Source organism: Brachyhypopomus gauderio, chromosome 3 (assembly GCF_052324685.1).
Source record: "Brachyhypopomus gauderio isolate BG-103 chromosome 3, BGAUD_0.2, whole genome shotgun sequence".
Taxonomy (NCBI): Eukaryota; Metazoa; Chordata; class Actinopteri; order Gymnotiformes; family Hypopomidae; genus Brachyhypopomus; species Brachyhypopomus gauderio.
In genome coordinates, this window is record NC_135213.1 from 31950201 (window position 1) to 31976458 (window position 26258).

Sequence of the window (26258 nt, forward strand, 5' to 3'; positions counted from 1 at the left end):
TGGCAGCATCGTTTTTGAGGAACGCAGCACATGAATCATGTTGACAGCGGGTGCACGTGCTGCAAATCAATTTTTGCTGAATCGTTGAACTAGTCGCATATGGCCGTTTATGGGAAATGAGGTTTTTTTTGACTGGGCAACATTGATGAAAGGAGCAGTCTGGTACTACATTTCCCACAATCCTCGTCTGTGCAGTTCCACAGACGATGCTTTACACCAGCGTGGTTCTTAAAATCGCAAACCCACCGGTGTTGCGTTAATGAATGCTAGCTAGCTCTCTAGAAGAATGACTGCGCAAATGTTAGCCTGTGCAGACTCTATTATTTAGCCATTAAAATCACCTAGCGCTGACGAGCGGTTTGTAGTCAAGTGAGTCATGTCTATTCTATATGTCTATTTACATTCATTACCATTTTATCCGTTCAGAAGCATGTAATCACGGCGCCAGTGACCCTAGTGACTGGCAAAATTAGTTATCATTAGTTATTAGTTAACTAATTAGTTCTGGCACTGGATGAAGCTTAGTCTAGACTTTCTTCAAAATATTTTCATTGCAGCTGCCATCTCATTTTGTTGTCCTTATTTCTCATAGCTACATTCTCCTAAATTCAGGTAGCCCGTAAATTTTGACAGGTTAGTACCTCTGTCAGCCGTAGGGGACGCTGTGTTTGTACCCACGTGCCAATTCTGCAGTGGGTTTTTAATAATGATGATAAATGAGTGTTTTGATTCTTCTGGTAATATATTGGCATCGCATGTGATTGCGTTGAGGTCATCAGTATATATATTCACTATTTATCACTTGCAAAGAAAAAAAGTTTGGTGACGTGAATGTGTTTGAGGGGGAAATAAACTTTGCTGTTTGTTTTTCTGACTTTTGCAGAATTATGCGGAGAGCACGAATCAACGTTAAGCCAAATTTCAGGCCTGGAAGTCGAAGTGGTTTAGCAGGAGAGCAGAGGCCACATGGGGCGGCAGATGCTGACGCCACCCTGTCAACGGTCAAAGCTGAAAAAGCGGCCGTACCTTCACCCCCTCACCAGGTCAACCCACCTATTGAAGAGAAGGCTGAAGCATTAAGTGTTAAAAATGACCCCCAGTCACCTTTGGAGAAGTCTTCAGCTAAACAGTATGTATTATATGTGTAAATGTATTGCATCTCTGGTAATTACGGTTTAGCTTGTACTGTTATGCGATTACTATAATCCCGTATCCTCCATTGGTGTTGCAGAAGTTGTTTAATAAAATAAAAACTTTGAATACAAATTTTCTTTGCTCTGAATTTAACATAGACATAATGGAGCGCCCTCTAGTGGCTGTATCACTCCTGCTGCAGTTCCTCAGAGAAGAATGAGGCTCTCAGCCACTCCAAAACTCTCCAGGCCACGGGTCACTCCTGCACCTCGACCATCTGTCGGAACACCTAGCTTGGCAGCATTGACGCTACACCAAGATGGACCTGGCCTTGATTCCACTCCTGAGATTATATCTTTGGGCTCAATGAACTCTGACAATCTCTCTGACTCTGGTGTACCTCACTCCACATCGCCCAGAGAAACAGCAGTGCAGCTGTCCGCATCACGCCCGGCGTCGTCCTCATCTGTGCCTTCCACATCTGACCTTGGGAAGCCTTCTGCTTGTGATGAGAAGACGGTGGAGGACTCCCCATCATCTGTACCACCCGATCTCGTGCCTCAGAAACCTCCACAGGAGCCAGGAGACCATGAGTGCTCTACACAGGTGTCCAGTGTGCCCTCAGCATCTGTAAAATCCACCTCCGTTAATAAGCCAGGTTCTCTTAAGGAGACGGACAAGGACAGGATCTTGAGAGCCCTCAAGCTGAAAGAGCTCATGAAGATTGAACGGAGGAAAGATCTAGAGGTGAATGTCTGATTGGTCTCTTATCCTGTTGTCCTGTCCACTGTTATCAAAAACGCTGACCTTATTTCTTCATTTAAACAGTGTCTCACAAAACAAATCATAAAACACTTTTATGTTGCAAAGGCATTGATGAAGTACTTAAACCTGTACTTTTTCAGCACTCTGAAGACAGCATTTTGTAGAGAAAAGAGCAGTGGATTAATAATAACCAGTCTAAGTATCTGTGGGCTAGCAGCAAGTGCTTTATTTATACGTGGGACATTTACAATTTTTTTTCTTTCATGTTTAGAGGACCAAGAAAACAGTTAGACAAAAACAAGTCTATACTGCCGTGGACCACAGTAAGATGACAATGAGAGACCTGATCTACTACCTGCCCGACACCAGCCCTATGAAGTAAGGGTATTTTTTCCTTTGACAGCCAACAAAAATGATGAATTATATCTCAAAACATACTTCTTTAAAGCATATATACATTGTTCATTGAGAAAACACTGTTGATTCATGAAAGAAATGTCTTTGTGTATGTTTGACTTTGTGTATGAATGCTTTTGGGCCATACATGTACTCTCTGGTCTGTCTGAACTGTAACAGGTCTTCTGTGGTGAATGAGGAGGACCAAGCAGAGGTTATTGTTCCACCATCACCAAAGTAACTTTACTTCAGAACCTTTTTTCTCCACAATTTAGCCACTGCTCTTGTAGTTTGTCATCTCCCATGTTCAACATATCTAAAGGCCTTTAGACCACAATAGAGATGTTGCTGCATTCAAATAAATAGAGCACTAGAGTATTGTGCTACTCAAAAAATTAGCCTTGACTCATGTTGACTTGCAATGTCTATGACGTAGAACTCTGTTACAATCAAGACTTCTCGTCCGTGACATCATACTATCAAGAATATTCACTGAAAAATAATGTGTTATGGCCTGGTGGTAAAGTGAAAGGTATTAATTTGGAAGAGAAGGTTTTTCATTTTAAAAATAACAATCATGCACGCCTTCACAAATGGGTTAAAATATAAAGTGCCTGAGAAGTGACTGTTTTTCTGGGAATTAGATGATGCCACATTTCTGTTCAGTATGCAAGAATTCGTAAGCCAACTCCTGGGCAAATCACCAATTTTTTTTTCAGGCTGCCAGGGAAAACCCAGGAGACGGATGAGGAAGAGGCGGAGTCTGAGAACGAGGGAATGTTGATGCCAAAGGTCAGGGTGGCAGAGGATGGCTCCATCATTCTGGATGAAGACAGGTGGTGTTACACATCTGTGGTGTTCCTGGATCAGGAATGTGTTGTTCCAAAGAGAAGCACCCTCACCTGTTCAGTGTTTTTAGTTTGACAGTGCGAATTCAGAGGACCTCTAATACTGCAGTGATCGAGAACTCGAATCCCCTGTTTGAACGAGGCTCTACCACTACCTACACAAGCTTCAGAAATGTGAACTACACGAAAAGCTGGTCAGTTAGAGGTAACGGTGCACGGCTGCCTTCAGCCTTTTCAGGACATTTAATTCATGTCTGTTCAGTGTTTACTGAGAAATACATCACCTGTTCATTCAATTCAAGTGCTGCTTGTAGTTCAAATAATGTAATGTGCACCGTTATTGGTCATGCTCAAGTTTATTGGGTGTGTCTGTTTCAGAGACAGACATGTTTTTCCTGGCCATCAGCATGGTTGGCACAGATTTCTCTCTAATTGGACAGCTGTTACCACACCGCAGCCGTTTAGAGATTAAGGTGCTTATTTTTGTTTCTAATGCTATCATTTTCATTGGTAGTTAACTGTGCAGTTAACAATAATAATGCAATAGGGTTTTTGTTTTTGTTTTTTATCTTCGTAATAAACTAATGTTTTATTCTGGATGGCTTAATACATTCACAATGTTATTTGACATGATTACAGAACAAATTTAAAAGAGAGGAGAAGTCGAGTGCATGGAGAATTGATAAAGCTTTCAGTGAGTGTTTTTATATATATATTCTGGATAAGACTTTCTGTAGGATAAAGTCTAATAAATATATTAGTTATTTATTCAAAATAAATATTCAGGAATATTCAGAATTCCTAAATATTGAATTTTCATATATGCTCATACTGTATAGCTGTTACCATGTATTACAGTATAGACAAATAAAACAATAAAATATTACTGTACGTGCCTGACTCACAAGACAAAGACACAGTGCTAACACTAAAGTTGGTGCTGCTGTTGTCTGTGGTGACCCTTCCCCCTCAAGAAAACAAGCGACCGTATGACAGGGACTTCTTTGGCTTTTTGCTGGAGAGGGTTTTGGCCAAAGACAAGGAAAAAGGAGCATCTGTCAAGTTAGTAATGACCCAGTCCAGAACATCAGGCAAAGCCAGAGGTGAGACTTCAAGGTTTGCCCAGAGACGTAAGTAATGATGGAACCAGAAGGTAAAAGCTTCTAATGTTTTTGTGAAGTAACATGAGTTACATTTTTACACATTTCCAATATGAACCATCAGGTAAAAGAGCAAAAAAGTCTGTCTGTGAAGAACTCTTTAGTGGTGGTGATGATGATGTGGAAGCTCGAGGCTTGGACATGGAGGATGATGGGCATGTCCATGCTGAAAAGGAGAATGAAAACCTCTCCAATGTTAATGAAATGGATCTTGACCCTGCTACAAGGAAGCGAAAAAGGACGAGGTGCCGTAATGAGGCAAACGGCAAAGAGGACTTAACCAAGGAGCGAGTCAAAAAGAAAAAAAGGACACGTAGCATAAAGACACCAGAAGGTAAGTTTTTAGGTGTCGGATGTGCCCTTGGTGTTTTATGATTTATCTGTGCATTAAAATAGGTGTTGTATGTCTGCTGTGAAAGAACTGTAACGTGAAAATGTATATGAAATGCACAAATCTATAAAAGTATTGTTTGATATTTCAGGGACTACCTCACCGCACACCGATGCGGAAGGCGACAGTGGCCTTTTCAACTTGAAGGATGACACTGCAAATGAAGACGAGCTTGACTCAAATACTTCTGCGTCAAAAAAGAAGCGCAAAACCTCGAGAAAGGGAGCTGAGGAGGGCGAGGCTGTGAATCTAGCCAAAGGAAGAAAGGGCAGTCGCCGCAGAAAGTCACTCAAAGGTTCTGGTTAACATTTGATTTGAGTTGACATTTGCTGATATTTAACACTTACTACCTCATTAACATTTGCTGACATTCAGCATTTACTAGCTAATTAATACTGTAGATCTCATGTTTGTTCTCCTGAGGAAGCTCAGCTGTCGGCCATAGCCAATGTTTTGAATGAGTGCTCAACATGGTTGCTCAGTGTTCACTTTTTTGGTCTGCTCCAAAAAGGCCAGAAAAGAAGAATGTGTATTAAGTGTTTGTCTTTTAAATGAACTGTAGATAACGATGATCATGAGTCCAATAATGCTAATGAAAGCAGCATCGCAGCTGAAGATCAATCTGTGGCCATTACAAAGAAGTGTAAACGCTCCAGCAAATGTGACCTGAAAACAGCTGAATCTACCAAAGGGAAAAAAAGTACAAAAAGAGGGACACTGAAAGGTAAGAACTTGATACTGTTTTAATGGAGATCATTTATGTTGAGATCTTTCATTTCACTATTTTCTCTTCAGGCAAAGGAAATGAGGAAACTAAACCTGAAAATGGAGATGCTTCAACAACAGGGCCTTCAGAGGCTGATAAGTAATGGTTTTTTTTTTTAAGACTCCCAGAGTGTTTTATCCAGACATCCAGCTATTCTTCCTTTAGAAATGAATCACTTCTTATTCTGTGTCTGGACAGGAATGATTCTCTCGTCACAGCTAAAGCTGTGGATGTACCTCAACAGAAGTCTGTCAGGAGTGCTCAGAAGCCCAAGCCAAACCTGAGCACCAGAAGACGCAAGAGAAGCATTGAACCTGAAGCTACTGAGCTAGATGAGATTCAAGTGAGTCAGTATGAGAATAAATCCACTGTAAGGGTGAATATTGGTGAGGTCAAGAACAAGATGGAGTGCTGTAGTCTTTGCTTGACTTAATTTATTCAGTACAATGGAGGAGAACATTACTCCATAATCAACATTAGCAATGGATCACGGTCAGAAACAATTTTTAAGTCATTACAAATTTTTGTAATTCATTTAGGCAGGAATTGGGCCAGTAGAGAAGGAACATCTCCAGAAAGAACCAGAGGTTGTGATGGAACGGACTCCCCCAAGGTCAATAACATTTATTAATGCTTAATTTTTGTTTTTGTTTAGCTTTGTTCAGTCCCCCCCCCCCCCCCCCCACACACACACACACACACACTTTACTGATCTGTATCATTTTCCTATGCAAATATTACAGGGAAAATTGCCCTTCTAAGGTCCAAAGTAAAGAATCTGAGGTTCCTGTGGATGCACCAGCTTGTCTGGCTAGTACGAGTTCCTCTAGCGAACAGATGAGGATGCAAAGAGCAGAAAGCGCAAAGCGCAATCTGACTCTTGGTAGGCAGAAGAGGAGAAGAATATTAATGGTGGACCATGAGGACTCCGAGCATGATCTTGCTGCAGAAAATAAGGAGAACCCAGCAGAGCAGACTCAGGATTCGGAAGACTCGGACATCGATAACACTTTGGATGAGGTAAAATAAATAAGGGCCGGATCAGCATTGCCTGGCCCTGGAGACCTGTCCTATTGAGTTCAGCAGTGCTGGCTCTAATGATGCAAGCAATACTATAGATCTTGACTAACTGGTTCAGATATGCTGGCTTTGTAAGTGAGCTCTGCAGTGCAGTAGATTAATACATATAAGCACCAAAAGTTGTTTTTGTGTAATAGCTGACCAGTATTTGTTGTCTTTCAGAAGCCGAAGGACTACTCGTGCGTGCATGCTTTAGACAGTAAGTTCTGCTCAGTATAAACACGTGAATTTTTGTGTGGTCATTCTTATTCTCCTCATAAAAAAATAATTCCCAACTAAAGGTCCCATGTTTCAAAGAAGGCCATTGGTGATGTTATCTCGTGAAGAAGTAGACATGATCGTCAGTGTTCGGGAGCAAACAGCTGCAGAACAGCCATCACCATCGTCATCGCCACCAATGAGTCCTCTGGATTTGTCACTCAACACAGAACTCTCCTTTCAAATCAGCAACCTTATGGAAGAGAATGCTGAAGCAAGTCAGGATGAGTGTGTAGTTGAAGGACCTCCAGAAGATCCACAGAGTGCTGTTCTTGAGAGTCACTGGGAAGACCTGGAGATGATGGAGTCTTCATTGGTAAGCAGAGATGATTGGGTTTCATTTGTATTCACCTAAACAATAACCAAGAAAAGTAGTTTCTAATTCACTTTACATATACCACTTAATTTTTTTGGGTCAGGCTGATCTCTCAAGCACAAGACACTTTTCTACCACCTTAAGTGCAGACAGTAAGTATACAAGTATAGCTTCTGAGGATCTTGCCTGCACAAAACCTAATGCACTTGGGATCCATAAAATAACAGCTATTTTGATGCCCGAGTCTGAGACATTTGGCACTTCTTCAGCAACACAAGATTTCACAGAGGCAAACAAGACATCTGTGTTGGCACTGGTGCGAGGGTCTGAGCTGTCACCCTCTGGAGTCTCTGAAAGATCACAGGAGCCTGTAGTAGCAGCAACAGAAACTGGGGACAGACCACAGAAGTCTGTTTCAATAACCCCAGAAACCAAAGAGGACATGAAAGAGTCTCCTTTAGAACCTGATGATGTCTTGGAAGGATCGCAGGAGTCTGTTGTGACACTACAAGAAAATACCCAGGGGTCTGTCATGTTGACTTCTCAGAAAGAGGTGGAAGTGGCAACACCAGAAATTAAGGAGGGATCACAGGCTTCTCTGTTAATGGGCCCAGAAATCAGAGACTGCTCAGTACAAGAACCTGATGAGAAATTACAGGAGGCTGTAGTGCCAACAACAGAAATTATGGAGGGATTTCTGAGGTCTCAAAAGATAAGTGAAATCAAAGAGGTTTCAGAAGGGTCATTGCTAAAAGCTGCAAAAATCTCAGAGAAATCACAGGAGATTGTAGGGCCTACACCAGAAATTATGGAGGGATTACAGGCATCTGAAGAAATAACCACTGCAATCAAAGAGGATTCACAAAGGTCATTGGTAGAAACCCCTCAATGTGAAGTCATTGAGGGGTCACAGGAGTCTGTAGTGACAATAGTGGAAATTAAGGTTGAATCTGAAGTCTCACAGATGTCTGGAGATGTAACACCAGAAATTACAGAGGGATCTGTATTAATAATCCCCAAATTCACAGAGACATTGCAAGGGTCTCACCTAGAACCTAGCGAAGTCCTGAAAAGATCACTGGAGATCCCAAAAATTAAGGAGGGATCCCAGGAGTCTGAATTGCTAGACCCAAAAATAAAGCAGATGCCAGAGGGGTCAGATGCAACTACAACAATAATCAAAGAAGAGAAGATACATGATGGTCCACCCAGGTATGTATTTAAAAATTTAAATCTCAATAGTAAATGTCTAATGTTTTATCCTAACGATTTCTTATCTTATTGGCAGCACAAAATCTTCTGGTACATCGGTTTCTTCTGAACATGGTGTCACCCTAAAGAGGAGAAGCAGGTTCCTGAAACCTAAACCAAACCTGAATTTGGCCTCCAGAATCCTACATTGTTCACCAAAACAAAAATGCAGAGAGGCTAATAAAAGTAAGATTCATGTAGCCACATGTTCTGACACAAACATTGCACTTGTAGTGTTGTAATAATCATCAGGATTGTTTGTTTGTTTGTTTATTTTTGTCTTGTTACTTCAGCTGTCTCTTCTGAGGAGCTTTTTCTTCAGAGTCCTGCTAGTGACCAGCAGTGTGAGCTGGATGATTTCAGCAAGGAGAGCATCTCCAAAAAGAAGAGGCCCCATCCGTCAAGTTCTGTGGATAATACAGAATCTAAACCAGTAAAAGGTTCCCAAATATCAATGTCTTACTTCATCTCTCAACCTCAAATTTAAAGTCTCTCTGGACTTTCCTGAATGATTCCTTTATCGTATGTTTGTCGTGGTATGGTTTTTTATCTTCTTGCTCATAGTACCAGTTCCTAGTGGGTCATGTGCAGCAGTAGTGGAGCAGGAGCAGAAGAGCACTACAGTAACACTGAGTGAAGTCTGTGCTCCAGTCCCACAGCGCACTTCACACCATACCGGCAGCAGTTATGATGTGGACCCGTATGCACCAAGTCCTCATTAGCCAATCTGTTTATATAAACTGTTAATATATTAGAAATCGGTCATTTAGATCAACAAAATAAAACCAAGAGACTTTCTATAGGCTCTTTTAATGCCCCCGTAGGACACCAGCCTGCCAGTCTGTAGCAAAAGATCTTCAGAAGATGGATGCTCCATATGTTTGGCCTCTTCCCTCACTGACTACAGAGCAAGAAATAACAGGACAGATGGCTGAAACATATGAGGTAAGTAAGACACTAGAAACGTGCTTCAGTTTAGACCAAGTAAACTTTACAAAATGCAGTGAAGACTGGCTCTTGAAATAGAGAACCAATATTTATAGCAGTGTTATTTTTTTAAGGATGTTTGTGCCCCTGCAAAGCTTATACATTCAGCTGGAGGTGAGCCTGTTTACTACGGCTAATGAGGCCCAAATTAATGTGGTAAGGTGGGTTTAAAATGGTGATTTATAATTGCTTTTTCTCTCGTTTCCAATTGCCAACGTCTTCACTCAGATGGCCAAAGTGATGAGGAACCCACCTTCATCTTGACTCTGTACGAGATTCCTGTCACCCAAGCAGATTTGACCTTGGGTAGTAATGACTCTGCGATGATGTCTGACCTCCACCCAGCTGAGGTCCAGTCTCCACCAATGACTTCCATTTTATCATCTACATCAGACTGTCCCAGGTAACACTTGCTTCTTTAGTATAGTTTATAATTAAGTAATAAAATAGCTACTTGTATTGTCTTGAGCCAAAGCATATTATATACAATAACTTAATACAAATTTCTTTGGCTTGATTTTGTAGAAGTACCTGTCTGCCTATAAACATTGGAGAGACTGAAAAAGAGTGTGTGGGAACACAAAATGAGTCATCTGAACCTTTGGGAACAGTTACTAAAGATTTGGAAAATTTCACACTGGACCTACCAACCACACAGGAGAAAAGTGCTGGGTTCAGTGAAGAGACTCCAGATAGTCTTCCAGAAAGAGAAGGGAGCTTATCCACAGAGGCCATCAAAGTATGTTGAAAGTATGTTTTGTTTTTTCAAATCTCATGTGTGCACAAGTTACGCCTAATATAAGTATGTCTGTGTGTCATTTTAAATGGTTCGACAGGAAACACAGCTTACAGATATTCCCACGCCGTTGGCTACTTACTCACAAGACACATCCAATATATCGTCTGTATTGGAAGAAAAAGCAGCACCCGGTAAGTCAAATCCTGAAGAAGTTTCTTTACATTTCCTGTAATGTACTGTTGTGTGAATATTGAAATTCTGGTGATGTCAGTTAGCATGTTGTAATACTTGAGTGACTAGTGACCAGTAGTGCATGTCCTTATCACCATCATTCTGGTTGAGGTGGGGGGACTACATATAACTGCTTAATTCTAAAACAGTTGGTGAAATTCACATATTTCATCATTTTATGAATGTTCCTAGTAGATATTGAGACCTTAATTGGTGGTACAGATGGATTCAATTCAAATTCTATTAAAATTAAATTCAAACAGCTATTTTAAAAAAATCAGTAAGCCAATTTTTGTGGCATTCCAGTCTTTTTCCCAGCAATGCTAAGATGGTTGTTATTTCTCATGTCTAAGCTTCTGGACCATAATGCCAGATTAAAGGATAAGGCACTTCCTTCCAAACTTGTCTACCATTTCTAAAATATTTTGTCTGACCCCAGTTTTTCATTTCCTCAGTAAAAACAGGATTCAGAAAACTTTTCTTGTTAAAATTCATATCCTGATTGTTTCACAGTACTTGAATTGTTGAATCTTCTTAGTTACTAACACACAACTTGACTCCTGAAAACCAGAGCCTGTTGTGAACCCTGATCAACAAGGCATGCAACAAGCAATTCTGCAAACCACGACACTTCAAGCAAAAAACAAGTCTAAAGAGCTTTCTGCAAAATGGGAAGCAGAAGATATCTTGTCTGTTCCCAATAAAGAACCACAGTCCCTGTGCGAAGAGAGCTCAGAGCTTGAAGACTTGAAACCAAAGAATCAGAGTACACCATTGGCGATTAGATTTACAAAATGGTAAGAAATCTGAATGCTTTATTTGTATTGCGCTCATTACATCAATATGAACCTTTACGATTGCCTTTGTCTTTTAGTGTTAAATCATCACCCCAGGACTCAATGGAGACTCAACAATGTGAAGGTGTTTCTCACACTGTATTAGCTGATGTCTTGGTGCCTGTCTCAGAAGAGATGGAAGATATTGAAATCATGGAGAGTACAAATCCTGAAGAAATCATCCTCCATGGAGAAGGCTGCTCTTCAGCTGTTCTTGCAAAGACACAAGAGAATCCTTCTGAAGAGCTACAAAAGGTGCAAGTTCACAGATTAAAAAACTTTCATAGTTTGCACATACTTGCATACTGTGTTTGCTTGTGATATACAGTGAACTACTGACTGCTGTGTACTAATATGTGCTACAGGAAAAACATCCTACAGCTGTGTCCGATCCATTGCTGAGTGTAATGGACGATTTCAAGCAAAAGCACACTTCAGAGGTGAATAAGGCACCTGCCAAAAGGAAAGGTAGACAGTCTAAATTGATACATTTGTACTGACTTCTTATTTCACTATTTTCTATGTTCTTGTTGAATCAAAGCAGTGATGGCATAATTTTCTCATTTCTGTCAAAGGAAAACTACAACCTAAAATAGATAATTCATCAGTTATAAATGACAGAATGAAAACTGCTCAGCCTGTCATGGAGGAGGATCACCAAATCCTTTCACAGGCCAGTGTGCCATCACTGAACGCCATGGTACCTCAGGCAAAGAAGGATTCCAGTCCTATTATAACAAGACCTGAAACTGAAAGTCTCTTACATGCGCCCAAATTGGAAGAAATTGGAAGACAATTCGTATCTGATCCCCCTCAAGGAAACGTCGTGCAAAAAAAGCACCGGATTACACCGTGTACTGTTAGTCTCTCAAGGAGGTATAAGACTGCTTGTAACGGGAATTATTAATTATTTAGTAACATGCTTCATGATTGTTATTACCATGGTGATTGTATCTTTTAGTCTTGACCCACAATACAAGGACATCGAAGAGGATAAACATTATGCAGGTGTTTCTAATGTGGGAACAGCTGATGTATTTAAATCCACGTCTAAAGTGATGCAAGAAATCACTGTAGAGGGGACAACACCTGTAAGTAGTTATTCACCCAAGAGAAGAAACCCATGAAGAAAATCAAAGCGCTCGGTTTACTGAAAAAACTACCAATGTTTCATATATGTATATAGTTTTATTATTTTTATTATTATTAATAATAATAATAATAATAATAAGTAGAATTACATTTCATGCAAATTAATGAAAGAATTCTTCCACAGGAGGAAAAGCTGTCAGGCATTCCAAGTCTAGAAGAATCTCATAAGAAGTCAGTTGACAGAATATTGGCTTCCCAAGAAATAAGAATGCCTGTTAGGAAAGGTGGGAACTTGGTGATTGTTTTCATGTACAATACAGGGTTCGTGCTTGAAATCCTTGAAAGTCCTTGAATTTTAACATAGCATTTTCCAGGTTTGAAATGTGCTGAAATTTTGGCTAGAGTACTTGAAAATGCCTGAAATTGTAACTATTTAGTTTCACAATGAATAGATATTTGACTGAGTATTTTGCTTGTGTTGCATTACAAAAAGAAAAACCCCTCTAGGATGGACCATACCATTGTACACTTAAAAGATCTGGCACAAAAAGCTTATTCACATATGATGATAACCGATAGCTAGTAGCTGTATTTGAAAGCCTGGGCTGCAGCCGAGGTGGGCCGGATCCTTGTTGGAACTGTCCTGTATGAACACTTTAATAGGAGTATTGGTCACACAAATGGAAGTCTATACGAGGCTGTGTGGTAACAGCATGAGAAATGTACTGCCTCATAATTCCAGTGTGAAATTTGAGAGAAGGTGAAGATGTTAAGAACAAGATGGCATTTAAAAACAAACGTTCATTAAATATATGCTAGTTTGGTTAGAATCCTAAACAAGCTAGCATATATTAAGCTTGCTAGCTGTCTTAAAACACATCCTTCTGCTATTACCAAACACAGTAGCATGTCTTTTAATGTGATAAGTAGATTGATCATTTTGAGTATATGTGTATTCGTATAAATATGTCATTTTACTACAGTTGTAACGTGCCAGAAAAAATTGAAAATGGGCCTTGAAAGTGCTAGAAAATGACTTAAATTTTACCTTGGGAAAAGGTATATGAACTCTGATGATAACAATCAATTTTAAAATAACTAATTGTGAATTATATTTTTCCCTTCAATATTTTACTTGTATTATAAGGCAAGCTGCAAATGAAGCGTAAATGTCTTGTAAAAAAAACAGTGGCTCAGCATAACGCCAGTCAGTCAGAACTGGTTCCAACCATCCAGGCATCATCTTTGCAATCAGACATACATGGGCCAAGTGAGACTGTAACCAAGCTCCTACCAGATGATGCTGCAATTAAACACGATATAGATTCAACTTCACAGGACAAAGAAAGGTAAGATCCATTGGCTCATAAAGGAGCTAATTTGCAACCAAACCATGACATCAAGCTATTAATTGTAATTATGACCTCAAGGAATAAGATTGGCAAAACCTAAATCTGCTTTAAGACCAACTGATACTCGCACTAATGGTTGCTTGATTATTTTTGTCCTGAAGTTCTGGCTCTGTGGACATAAATGAGCCTGAGGAAGAATGTGAGGGTGTTTCTAAAAATTACTCAAAAACAGCTCGGCACATAACGGAGCAGAGCCAGCCAATTATGACGCAAGCTGCCTCTGCAACATCTGATCCTACCATGGTTCCTCACAACAAACGTTCTTGTGATCCTTCCACAAAACTGGAAAAAGCAGATATTCTGTATGGCCCTGAAGTAGAACTGGTTTCAGAAGCAACAGATAGATCAGACCTGGGGCACCTGGAAGAGGAGTTAAGGAAAAAACATGAGATCATGCCATGTACAGTGAGGATTTCAAAATGGTAAGTAAAAAATTATATTTTTAACAAGCCAGTTCCTTTTAGACATGGCTTGCCGATCATTGCTTTATTGGTTTTGTCTGGTAGTTTAGATGCCCAAATCCAGCAGCAAAGGCCTCCAAAAGCCTTTTTTGAACCTCCTGAGCAAGGATCCAATGAGAGAGTAACCAAAGTCGGAATAGCAGCTACCTCATATAATCCTAATATGGAGTTAATCTTAGAGGACAAGGATAACTCTGTCACATCTCATGAAGTGTGCTCACAAGAACATGAAGCCAAGCCAAGTGCAAAGACTACATGGTAGACCATTGCCATTCTGATTTAATTGTATGATGTCTTGTTGTTTTTATGACTACTTATTATGATTACTGAAACTACTGATTTCTGTGGCTCTTTCTGCGTTTCATTTTATAGTACTGACTCTCTGTTCATGGACTCTGAAGAGACTGGGCCAGAAGAGAACTGTGTTTTTCACATGGCCTTGGCTGATATCTTGGTGCCTGTTTCTGAAGAGATGGAAGAAAATGTAAGCAGTGACTTTACTGTGTGGCTCAAGAGTTTCCCTCACACAAATGAAGACCACTTAACTAGACTTCAAGAGAGACCAGACAAGACAGAGACAAGCAAGGTAGATTTTGTCTTTTTTTGTTTGATTTATCATTAACTGGTTCATTTTTCTCATTTTATGTCAAAAAGCACATTTTTGAATGAATTTTCTGAAGAAACAGCCAAATTCTATCCATTTACAATGTTTCTTAATTGCTGCAGCAGTTAAAAAAGGCAGCAATTTCTAGCCCTGCCAGTACTCAGTCAGATGATTTAGAGGAGACCTCAAAAATGGAAAAAAGAATATTAGAGGAGCCCTCAGTATTAGTGGAGAGAAGCAGTCCTGCAAGAATGAAAGGTAAAAAAAAATACACAGTGGAATGAAATGCTTTACATGTTTTCACATGCTGCTTTGTTGTGATGCAATGTGAAGGTAAATTTTGATTTGTATTTTCTTTGGTTTCACTCAAGTCAATCTACAGCTTCCATTTGCAAAACAACAGAGCAAGAAAAATGAATCCTCCAACCCCAATCCACCTGATTTTAAAAAACGGAATTTAAACCAATCTTCAAGGATGTATCAGCTACCCATAACTGCTTGGACAAAGAAAATGTCCATTCAACCTGAGACAGAGCTGAAAGCAGACAGTCCATCTAAAAAATCAGAAATTAAGTCGAGCTTTAAAGCCAAAGAAGGTGTGCTGTTGGACTCGAATAAAAGTAAAGGTGTTGAAGTTGGGCACCAGAGCACCAAATTTAGTGTTGATGCAACGTCATGGTAAGAAACCATTTTACTATTATGTGAAGGGTAAGAGTTAATGGTAAAACATGTGATGCTTCTGTTTGTCACTGGCTGTACCATTATCATTTAAGTTCCTCAGTGCAGACTCCAGACTTGAAGGAGGCTGTGATGGCTTGTGAGAGTGTTCCTCCCATTGCTGAAGTGAGTAGTGTCTGTAATGAAAGATGTGAAGTATGTTTTAACAGCTCACTTATTTTCAAAATGCAACAATTTGCAACATTAAACAGATGATTCTGTATGTCTCCTGTAGATGGAAACATCAGGAGATGTTCCCACATTATCAAAAGATAACAAGGAGTCCAGTGAGGGGCCATCAGGATCATGTGTGAAGAAATTGCCTGACAGACGTCGAGGTGAGGCACAGGCAGCCTTCTGATTTGTTTTTTTTTTTTTATTCTATTTCATAAGCAAGGGTTAATGGCACTGGAAAAGCACCGTCCAGGACTACCCCTCGAACATCAAAGTTGTGCAATCTTGGCTTGTTGTATTAAATATAGGGCAAAGATCTCTTCCCATCAGTCTGGTAAACAGTTTATGTAATGCTCCCTCTGGTTTCTCAAAAGCTAATCTACAGGTGAAGCCCAGACTGCTCAAAAGGACCTGTGCTAAAGATGAAGATGCCTCCTCAAAAACTAGTCGACCACCGCCAACTCAGTTCCCATCACCTAGACCCCAACGTGCTCGGGCAGCAAAAATAAAGGAAGAATCAACAAAGCAGCAGACACCAGATTTGTCCGATACAACCATAACAGAAAAAATAAACGAGTGTACAGAAAGCTTATTGCTGCCAAGTGATTCATGGTTGCCTAAGTCAACAGCACTCTCGCCAAGGGTCATTCTCTCTCGTGTAGATGTACAGAGAGGTGAAACTTCTTCCTCCTCCTCCTGTACTCCTGTTTTCTCTCCAGCCAAAGTTTCAACCAGCACATACCAACCTATGACTCCTCCCCAGGTAAATATTATGGTTGATGAAGGTCAGACTTGGTCTATGCCACAGCATGACCTTGACATGAATTGTCTTGTACTGTTAATCACAAACTTTCAAATGTTCATGCATATTTTCTTTGTTTAAATCTTTAGCAGATGACATCCCGTGGTGTTCCATCTCCACAAGGTTGCTCTCCCACCTCTACAATTTCCAGTGAGGTCACTGAAGATGAACCATCCACAGTTTCTCAATTCTTCATTCATGACATCTTCACTGAAATAGAGGATACAGATTGACTTCTTTACCTACCCAAAGATTCTAGGCTGGGTCTTTATTGCTGCTGTATTGTTGCCCCTCAGAGATCAACAAGCACTTGTTACTCTAAGGGTACTCTTTCTTATATTAGGAGTTACTATGGTGCAATACTATTTTGGGGCTTGATTTAGCTAAATGCAATGTAACAAAATAAAGATAATCAGTTTTAGCCCAATCTTACTGTTGCCTTATGGTAGTATTAGTAAAACTATAAATGCCAAATTTTACTCTTGCACTAAGACATTTCTATGGATTATAATGCTTAAAATGCATAATAGTTATTTTGGGTATGATTGATTGTTACTGAGCCAGTTGCTTTTTTTTCCTTCGAGCAAAAGTTCTCATTTTGGTGATGATTAAGTAATTTTGTATCTTATTCTTATTTGAGGTGCATTCCTTGTTGCCTTTATTTATTATTTGTGATTAAACGATGTCTGTATATGTCCCTGTTATTTAATATTAAGATATTCATTTCCTGCTGACTTATCTGTGAGGGTGTTTGTCAATACCAGCAGATTTGTCCTGCTGATTTGGGTGAGGGATTCATCCTTAACAACAAAAATACAATTACAAGTTTCAAAAAAGCTTGGTTGTGTGAAACTAATTTAAACTTGTTTAAATCGAGTGGCATCTGCACTTTTAAAGTATATTGTGTGCTAATTGTGTCTAAAAAAATTCTTAAGCATTGGACACTAGATATCCATGATGCTTGAATGTATGGTTGGTCTATAACTAATAGAAATGCATTTTTTATTAATGTGATCCTGTAGTGTAACAAGTAGCGTATGGGTACAATATTCAGGAAGCACACATGCTGTAATATTAATATGTACGTTGCTGTACATTAGAGCATTTAGCAGCTCACTTAATTATGATAGCCTTGTACAGTAATTAATACGAGGGTTGTGCCTTTTAACACGGTGTCCATTCGCAGGGGTTGGTGGTGGAGGAGGAGCATCAGTACTAACGTGCAAGCGGAGAGACGGCCTGTTCACGTCTTTTCTCCCTTTGTAAGCTGCTGTTATGACGCAATCTTCCTAGTAAAAACCATGATGCAAACTCTGAGACCAGCCGTCTTGTTCATTCGTAGCCGGAGTGCAATAACGAGGCTTTATCATGCGGATAAAGTGGCGACGTTAGGATCGCAGCCGGACGTCCAGTCGTCGGTTTATCAGGTAGGCCGACGAGTGAAGCCTCGGGTTGTAGTGGAAACACGACTACAGCAACCCAGCCGTGAATGACGGTTAAAGTCCTTGGCAATTCTTGCTCTTGGTGTCCTACGTGGGTAGTATTCTCGTTTTCATGTTTAATGTAGTTTGATGTCTGAGACGGGAGCTTTATTTGTTGAAAGCATAGTGCTAACTGCGTTAGCTGGGTAACAACTTTGTTGTCACGATAGGAGAACTATGAACGCATGCAAGCACTGGTCACGGAGCTGAAGGACAGGGCGGAGAAGATCAAGCTTGGTGAGCACGCCACTGCATTTTCATGAAGTCCATGAGCGAACCAGCATCCTTGAACACTTGGTGTCTGAATGGCCGATGCGTTTTTAATGTGACCGGCCTTCTTGACTCTGACCTTAGCCATGAGCTACAGCGTTAACGGTATGTTGACAGTAATTTTCTTTAAACAGGTGGAGGAGAGAAGGCGAGGAAGCTGCACACATCCAGAGGAAAGCTTTTGCCTCGGGAACGTATTGACAGGCTGTTAGACCCAGGGTGAACAGCGGAAAATATTAGATCACATTGAACACAAAAATAAATTTTATTTGTCTGTATTTCATCGTTTTAAACATGCACTTTTTTTATTTGCAGCTCACCCTTTTTGGAGTTCTCCCAGTTTGCTGCTTATGAACTGTATGGTAATGAAGAGGTTCCTGCTGGGGGCATCATCACTGGCATTGGCAGGGTGTCTGGGTAAGGACGAGTTACAGTCTGTGCGCATGTAGCTCTCCTCTGTTCCACATAATCATAACAGTACAATACGTCCACCTCACCATTTGATTTTATTAAACAATTCTTCCTGTATGTCCACTAATTACAGGGTGGAATGTGTCATCGTTGCAAATGATGCCACTGTCAAAGGGGGCACCTATTACCCTGTTACTGTAAAGAAGCACCTGCGTGCTCAGGAGATAGCACAACAGAACCACTTGCCATGCATATACCTGGGTGAGTTAGACATGTATGTATGTATATATAACTTATTCATCAGTATGAAATCTGTGTTTGGGTCCTCACACCCTAATCATCTATTATATTTTATCTACAGTGGACTCTGGAGGTGCTAACCTGCCCAGGCAAGCCAATGTGTTTCCTGATAGAGATCACTTTGGACGTATCTTCTTCAACCAGGCCCGTCTGTCCTCAGAGGGCATCGCACAGGTACTCCAAGCAAAACACTGAAGCATTTTCCATATCATAGCACACCTGAGCTATTCCTGAGCTTTCTGCACAGGTGATCATCTCCATAAATGGATACCAAACTGATCGACTGCCGGTGTGTTCCAGATCGCTGTAGTGATGGGCTCTTGTACTGCAGGGGGCGCATATGTTCCTGCTATGGCTGATGAGAGTATCATTGTGCGCAAACAAGGGACCATTTTTCTTGGTGGACCTCCACTGGTATGTTGAAGTATGGAGGGAAGAGTTTAAATACACTAGTTTTGAGGAGCAGTATTATATTCTTAGTGAGTTGTAGAATTATTTAAATGCAGGCCGCTCTCTAACTAGGCCTTGCTATGTGGTGTGCGCATGCATGTTAGGTAAAAGCTGCCACAGGTGAGGAGGTCTCTGCTGAAGATCTTGGTGGTGCTGACCTACACTGCAGGTTGACTTTATATATTTTAGCTCTGTTCTAATTAAATTATAAAAGTTTTTTTTTCTCTCTCAAATCTGTCTGTCAAATCTGTCTTTTTAAGTTCATTCAGAATGAACTCTCTTTCCCTACAGAAAGTCTGGGGTTACTGACCACTACGCCTTAGATGACCATCATGCTCTTCACCTGGCAAGAAAAACCGTGCGGAATCTGAACTACACTAAGAAATTAGATGTGAGTGTATTGCCAGTGTATCCTGTCCTCTTTTAGATGTTCTGGGAGTGGACACCAATCCTTTTGTTTGCATGTTTCCAGGTTACTGTAGAACCTCCAGAGGCTCCTTTGTTCCCAGCAGATGAGCTGTATGGCATTGTGGGAGACAACTTGAAACGAAATTTTGACATAAAAGAGGTACTGTCTTCTATTTGGTCTTTGTATTTGGACTATTTCAGGAAATGTATTAAATATTATTACCAATTAACCTTCAGGCATCAATTTAACAAAGAAAATTAATTACAGGTAATTGCCCGTATTGCTGATGGTAGTAAATTTGATGAATTCAAGGCCTACTATGGAGACACACTGGTAACAGGTATGTGACCTTTTATATATTTATATTATATATATCCATTATATATTAGCCATTACATTTCAGTGGTGTTGCTCATATTTTTTGCCTTTGCTTCTGTCCAGGTTTCTCACGGATATTTGGATACCCAGTCGGAATCATTGGCAATAATGGAGTCCTCTTTTCGGAATCGGCAAAGAAAGTGAGTGTTGCGTTGTTTATTTGACAGAAAGAGACTGAAAGCTTTCTCAATAAGCTATACAACATTAACACGTTCACTTTGTAGCAATATGACTTGTTATAATTTTGGAACCCCTCTCATTTCTCAGGGAGCTCATTTTATTGAGCTGTGCTGTCAAAGAAACATCCCCCTGATCTTCCTTCAGAACATCACAGGTAGGTAGTCGGGAACAAGATGTTTGTAGTCACGCGTCTGTTACATATCTAAAAATGTGCGCTCTGTCTGTCTCAGGGTTCATGGTGGGGAGAGAGTACGAGGCCGGTGGCATCGCTAAAGACGGGGCGAAGATGGTGACTGCCGTGGCCTGCGCCAACGTTCCAAAGATCACAGTCATCATCGGCGGGTCCTACGGGGCCGGGAACTACGGCATGTGTGGCAGGGCATACAGGTGCTTCCTGCTCATTAGCACTAGGAATTGTTGACTTGACCCACTTGACATCTTGGGTAACCTTTGTTTTGTATTGATTTGGCCTGTGGCTCTTTGTAGTCCCCGATTCCTTTACATGTGGCCTAACTCGCGCATCTCCGTGATGGGAGGAGAACAAGCAGCAAATGTGCTGGCCACTATTACAAAAGACCAGAAGGCCAGGGAAGGGAAAGAGGTAAGGATGAGCCTCTCCACTCCCAGCTGCATGAAAGGTGCTTTGTATTTAGTTTTTTTTTTGAAAAGCTTTCTTTTTGTGTAACATTTTACTGACACTAGTGTTACTGTAGTTCACAGAAGAACAGGAAGCAGCTATGAAGGAGCCCATTATCAGACGCTTTGAGGAGGAGGGGAGCCCCTATTACTCTAGTGCCAGGTAACCACTGAAATAGAGTCTGTGGAGTTGAATGTTTGTCGGTTAATGACTGCATAGTTACCCATATTTAGCCTCTTGTCACATCACTCATTAAGCCTTATTTTGAAGGCTTTTACAGTCTTCTGTTTTGAAATATGCTGCTCTAAGAAATGCAGCTCAAAATTAATCATAGCACATTGCTTTACTTTATGAAATGTATTGTGCCGTTTCACTTCATGAGTATATTCCCAGTGTCTGGAAATGATTCTCTTGTCTGTTTTCCTGAATCAGGTTGTGGGATGATGGCATCATCGACCCTGCTGACACACGCCTCGTCTTGGGTCTGAGCCTGAGCGCTGCTCTCAACGCCCCTACCCAGAAGACTCGCTTTGGCGTCTTCAGAATGTGAAGCTACATAGTACCATTTTGCCACATCTTGGGGTTTAGGTCATTTTATTTTGGCAAACAGACTGATGGAACACTAATCCAATACCCTATACAAAGTGACTATTTTTGTCTGTAGCCCGTTTGTCAAATTGTAAAATGATTTAAACTAGTTTTAGGTTTTTGATCATTTTGGAAATCACTTTAAAATAAAATGGCAATAAAGAATGCCCAAGTCTGTTCTGTTGAAAACATTGTACTTGAGTCCTTCTGTATAAATAAATCAGAACCTAAAACGTATTTATAGCCGGTATTAAAATTGTGTGTGTGGGTGGGGGGCTTGCTGAACTACAAAATCAGATTTTCTTGAAAAATGGAACCTTGTGATTAGCCATCGGCTGCTGAAAATGAACTCTGTAAATAATAAAATAAATACTTTTTTTGTTCTAAAACATACTTTATGTAGTACAAAACGTAATTGAACTTTATGAAAATAAGCAGTGTTTTCAATATTTACATATCTGTTAAGATTTCGGATGACCATTCTAAAACTTTTTTATGCCTGTAGTCCTACTTTGTGCACCGACACAAAATGATCATATCCAGACAGAATGAGAAACCGCAAGTGTGTCGCATGGGAGCCGTCAACCTGCAAAAAAAACCGGCTTGAATGGTTTTTGTATAGTTCAGCTTTACTGTAAAGCAAAACAAAAAAAGACTTACTGAGATATCATTCGTTTGTAGACTGCTCTCCGTATGCTCAAACTCTGAAACAAAAAATACGTAACTTTTATTTTTAATATTGTAAGAGATGGTTACAATACTGATGTGTGTTTGCATACCTTTTTCTGCTATGACCTCAAATTTATCGGCCTCTTCTAATGTGCTTTTCTCTATTCTTAGCCGTTTTACTGCAAGAAAATGTTAGGCTGTGTTAGTGTTGACATTAGAAAGTTATATAAATGCAACCAGCCATGCTAAAGTATAGTAGTGCACTGCAATAGATATCAATTGCACTGTAATAGAGAGGCATAAAGCCATAAGATATAGGCTATTCGTTGCATTACAAGATGTATACATGCAGTGAACGGTGCTTCTCGCCAAAAGGAACTTTTAAAGTTTTTAGCGGCAAGGTTTTTTTACTTACTGTTAAAACTGTGCATGGAGATAAGTGATATTTTCATATTATCTGGAAATCGAATGATGAACTCCTGAGGAAACATACCCGTGGACAGCCAGAAGGTTTCCGTTATTCTGCGGAGGAAACACACGGGACACTGAAAACTGGGGAGACAACAGGGACTGACTCCTGTTCGACACGAACAGACCGAATATCTAGTTAGTCGACGATAACCAACGATAGTTCACGTTAAAGTCGTAGACCAGGTATATTCCTAGCAACTCTCACCCGTCGATGATGTTTTCTGGAGGATGGTTTTCGTCGCTGGAGGTAGCCAAAACAACCTGGGCACCAAATGAGTTTAGCGCAGTATTTATCATTGTATATATTTTTGCGAGCTAACAAAAAATGGTCGATTAAATCGATTGCCCGACGAAGCGAAGCGAAGCGCGAGCGTTGCCAAGCAGCCGGGCTGAGTGAAATCTGTCGCGTGTTTTATACGTCATCGCTTGGACGTCATCTTTTGACGTCTCGTCGGCTCGCTGTGCGTTTGGCGACTAATCGGTTGAACTAGCGCGTGTTTGTGTGTTAAACTTTTCATGGCTAATGGAACAGGAGATGTTGTATTTCGTCGCGGAACTGGGCAGGTATGCGACATAAAGTGTACTTAGGGAATGCACAAGTTACATTTAGCTAGCTTACTTGACTTATTAGTAGCATTTAATTTCGTTTGAGTGGCTAGGGTAACTAAGCTAGCTAGGTTAGCTAAAGGACTACTAGATGTAGTTAAATGAAGGACTTTAGAAGAAAATCAAGAAGTACACTTATAAGATACCTATGTATATATGGTTATATTCTTGCATTGTCTACTAGTATCCAAGAAAGTCGCGAATTCCCTAACTGTCTATTTTGTTAAAAAGTTTACTAGCTAGCAATTAAAATGAGCCTCGTCTTAAATTAAAACTTAATAGCATTATTTTATTACTGCTATCTTTTCTTTAGAGTGATGATTCAGACATATGGGACGACACTGCCTTGATAAAAGCGTACGATAAAGCGGTCGCGTCGTTCAAGGTAAAACTTTTATCCATTTCTGTCAGAACTGTCATTAATAAGCTGGAGTATCTTTTTACCCTGGGTTTTCTTCCATAACATTGGCAATCCTCTGGAGTGTCTATTCTTTCTTTTACAGAACGCTTTGAAAGGAGAAGATGATATGGCACCAAGTAATAAAAAAGAGAAGCCTGGAAATAAACGAAAGAATAACAAAAAGAACAAAAGCAGAAAGAGGTGTAACGCGTCCCCTGACAGAGAGGTAGTTATACCCTGATGCATTCTAGTGCTGTGTCTTGGTCTTCTTTGTCTTACAGACAGATGAGTCCTTTAATCATGTTTGTTTCTTACAGTGGAATGTTGGGGATTCCTGTCATGCAATTTGGTCAGAGGATGGGAACATGTATGCTGCTACTATTTCCTCAATCAACCAGGAGAAGGGCACATGTATCGTAAATTACACAGACTATGGTAACGAAGAAGAACAGAATCTGAGTGACCTCCTTATAGATATAGAAGAATTGGATGAAGAATCTAAAAATTCAGCAGATGTATGTGTGAACCATTGATATCATATGTCTGTTTTTTTTTTTACATACACAACCGCATATGTTAAGTGTGCTCTGTACAAATTGTAGGTGAAAGAGGTTGAGTCTTCAACAGAAGAGAGTGATAAAGCATCAACACCACACCAGTCTACTCAACACAAACACAAACCTAAAGGCAAAGCTCCAATGGGACCTCCCATGTGGGGGGCTGGCTTTCCTCCTGCCCCTCCTACTGGGCATCACTTTAGAATGGTGCGTTCCAACACCCACAATGATGTTTATCGTCTCCTTTGGGAATATTTGCAGGAACACACTTAAGCGAATTGCAGTTGGAATCAGGGAGGGGAAGCCAATTAACATTGTGCACACTGCATGCTGAAATCATCACACACTTGCCTCAAACCTTGTCGAGTTAAGTAAAAGTCATGTTTATGCAATGTGTAACTCTGTCCTTTATAAGAACATACAACATTATGTCACCGTGACATGTAGCACTGGGATTTTGTGTAACATTTGCAGCATTTTGAGCCAGTTCATATTCCACATTGGACAACAATCATAGTGTTGTGTTCTGTGTCCTTAGTCTGATGGCAGAAGAGACCCTGGACCTGTCTTCCCTGGCTGGCCCCCATTCATTCCACCTGGCCCTCCGGTGAGAGACACTTTGCTCCGCTGTTCCCCAACAGCAATGTCGGACACGGCATATGTTGCAACATTACTGCCACAGATAGTTAAAGCATTTGTTTACTAATCAGTTATTTATTTGTGACTCAGATGATCCCGCCGCCACCACCAATGAGTCCAGATATGCTGGAGGATGATGACGCCTTAGGCAGTATGCTCATCTCTTGGTACATGAGTGGCTACCACACAGGATACTATCTAGTAAGGCTCACATGGCAGCACTTGCTGCACTAACCAAAGTCATGTGATTTCAGTATTTAAAATTTGGTCATTTGTGTGCCTCTGTAATTTTCCAACGTACTATTTTATAGGGTTTGAAACAAGGGCGCAAAGAGAATGCAGCAAAGAAGTCTCACCACAAATGAAATCGTTAATACCCTAGTCTGGTAAATATGTCTTTTTTACTTTATTTTTGCAAGATTGATATTGCTGGTAAGCATTTTGCATCGTGATTTTATTTCATTCAGGATTTCAGACCTCACTTCTTGTTTGTTTTCCACAGGTTAAAATGAACTTCAGCAACATCAAGTGTGGAAGATTCTGTATGTCTGTTCCATGTTTTGTATTATTTGTATGTAAATTAATTAAACAATATGTTCTTTTTCATCTCTTGTCCACATGGTCCTGTTATGATCTGTAACAAGTTGATTAGGGCTGGTTTGAACAGAAATTTCCATATTATCATTATTGGAGCCAGATTATTTATCATGCTTCTGCTCATCCTAACAGGCAGACATACAACTCTAATAATAGCTACACAAGACATGTAAACCTACAGGCAAAGTTATTCCAGTTGGAGGGGCTATGTTTTAATAAGAGTACAGTTCTCATTCAGTTCTGTAGCTGCCAATATGCATGCAATTTGCACACTGCCGATTGTTATAATGGAAAATAGGCATGCACTGCACATTAATAATACTCAATATGTGGTTTCTTTTAGTAAATGATTTGTTTGATTGCAGAAGTGGAATCACATTTTCCATGCTGTTATTGAAAGTGCAAAAACTAAACAAAATTGATAGATCATGTGGCATCAGAAACAACCAGGGAAAATCAAACCACTGAACAACACCCAAAATATGTTTTGCAAAATCCAATCATCTGTGTTTTACTCTGACTTTTATAAATGTCTGCCCTTTCATAGCTTCAGAGACTGAAAAATATTTATGTAACAGCTCTGCCAATGTATGCTTGATTCAAAATGCAGCTGCTAGAGTTCACTAGGTGCAAAGAAGAAAACACATCATCCTTATTCTTAAGCCTTTACACCAGCTGTCGGTAAACTGAAGAATTGACTTCAAGGTATTATTCCTGGTGTATAAATTGCTTAATGGTGTAGGACTAGCATATTTATCTGATATGCTGCAGAGCTGGGCAGAACTCGGGTCATTA

The 26258-nt window shown here is 40.2% G+C and overlaps 4 protein-coding genes across 12 annotated transcripts; 3 read left to right on the plus strand and 1 right to left on the minus strand.

Annotated features, from left to right (window-relative positions):
* Positions 1-216: 216 nt before the first annotated feature.
* bdp1 (BDP1 general transcription factor IIIB subunit) lies at positions 217-17718 on the plus strand. Of its 8 annotated transcripts, none has more exons than XM_076997631.1 (44): positions 217-369; positions 884-1129; positions 1293-1881; positions 2171-2277; positions 2476-2532; positions 3015-3131; positions 3215-3348; positions 3522-3616; positions 3783-3837; positions 4118-4246; positions 4368-4637; positions 4786-4989; positions 5257-5418; positions 5490-5559; positions 5659-5803; positions 6000-6073; positions 6204-6480; positions 6703-6739; positions 6822-7114; positions 7218-8326; positions 8403-8551; positions 8659-8805; positions 8930-9065; positions 9190-9310; positions 9427-9466; positions 9581-9755; positions 9878-10091; positions 10189-10282; positions 10894-11119; positions 11197-11413; positions 11524-11626; positions 11734-12034; positions 12120-12249; positions 12435-12534; positions 13398-13599; positions 13764-14084; positions 14169-14381; positions 14496-14709; positions 14850-14985; positions 15099-15405; positions 15501-15570; positions 15680-15782; positions 15993-16381; positions 16513-17583. In XM_076997631.1, the coding sequence occupies exons 2-44, from the start codon at positions 888-890 to the stop codon at positions 16651-16653; spliced, it is 8415 nt and encodes a 2804-aa protein (XP_076853746.1). In that variant the 5' UTR covers positions 217-369; positions 884-887; the 3' UTR covers positions 16654-17583. The 8 variants fall into 8 exon arrangements, 7 of the variants coding, with proteins under 7 accessions (XP_076853746.1, XP_076853742.1, XP_076853745.1 ...); XM_076997627.1 differs by having other exon boundaries at positions 16510-17582; XM_076997630.1 differs by having other exon boundaries at positions 14853-14985; positions 16510-17582.
* mccc2 (methylcrotonyl-CoA carboxylase subunit 2) lies at positions 17612-21761 on the plus strand. Its single transcript, XM_076997634.1, has 17 exons — positions 17612-17847; positions 18072-18138; positions 18306-18390; positions 18487-18588; positions 18716-18843; positions 18944-19056; positions 19183-19296; positions 19437-19501; positions 19624-19723; positions 19805-19900; positions 20009-20081; positions 20183-20259; positions 20387-20453; positions 20530-20686; positions 20786-20900; positions 21013-21098; positions 21369-21761. The coding sequence occupies exons 1-17, from the start codon at positions 17722-17724 to the stop codon at positions 21484-21486; spliced, it is 1689 nt and encodes a 562-aa protein (XP_076853749.1). The 5' UTR covers positions 17612-17721; the 3' UTR covers positions 21487-21761.
* hspb11 (heat shock protein, alpha-crystallin-related, b11) lies at positions 21702-23082 on the minus strand. 2 transcript variants are annotated; one of them, XM_076997638.1, is made up of 5 exons: positions 22870-23082; positions 22687-22715; positions 22304-22372; positions 22185-22228; positions 21702-22110 (listed from the first exon to the last, which is right to left on the minus strand). In XM_076997638.1, the coding sequence occupies exons 1-5, from the start codon at positions 22959-22961 to the stop codon at positions 22018-22020; spliced, it is 327 nt and encodes a 108-aa protein (XP_076853753.1). In that variant the 5' UTR covers positions 22962-23082; the 3' UTR covers positions 21702-22017. The 2 variants fall into 2 exon arrangements, with proteins under 2 accessions (XP_076853753.1, XP_076853752.1); XM_076997637.1 differs by having other exon boundaries at positions 22609-22715; positions 22870-23081.
* On the plus strand, positions 23071-25472 carry smn1 (survival of motor neuron 1, telomeric). The gene is made up of 9 exons (XM_076997636.1): positions 23071-23228; positions 23584-23655; positions 23774-23896; positions 23988-24185; positions 24273-24434; positions 24766-24834; positions 24957-25067; positions 25178-25252; positions 25369-25472. Exons 1-8 carry the CDS (start codon positions 23181-23183, stop codon positions 25229-25231), a joined length of 837 nt encoding a protein of 278 aa, XP_076853751.1. The 5' UTR covers positions 23071-23180; the 3' UTR covers positions 25232-25252; positions 25369-25472.
* The last annotated feature ends 786 nt before the right edge of the window (positions 25473-26258 follow it).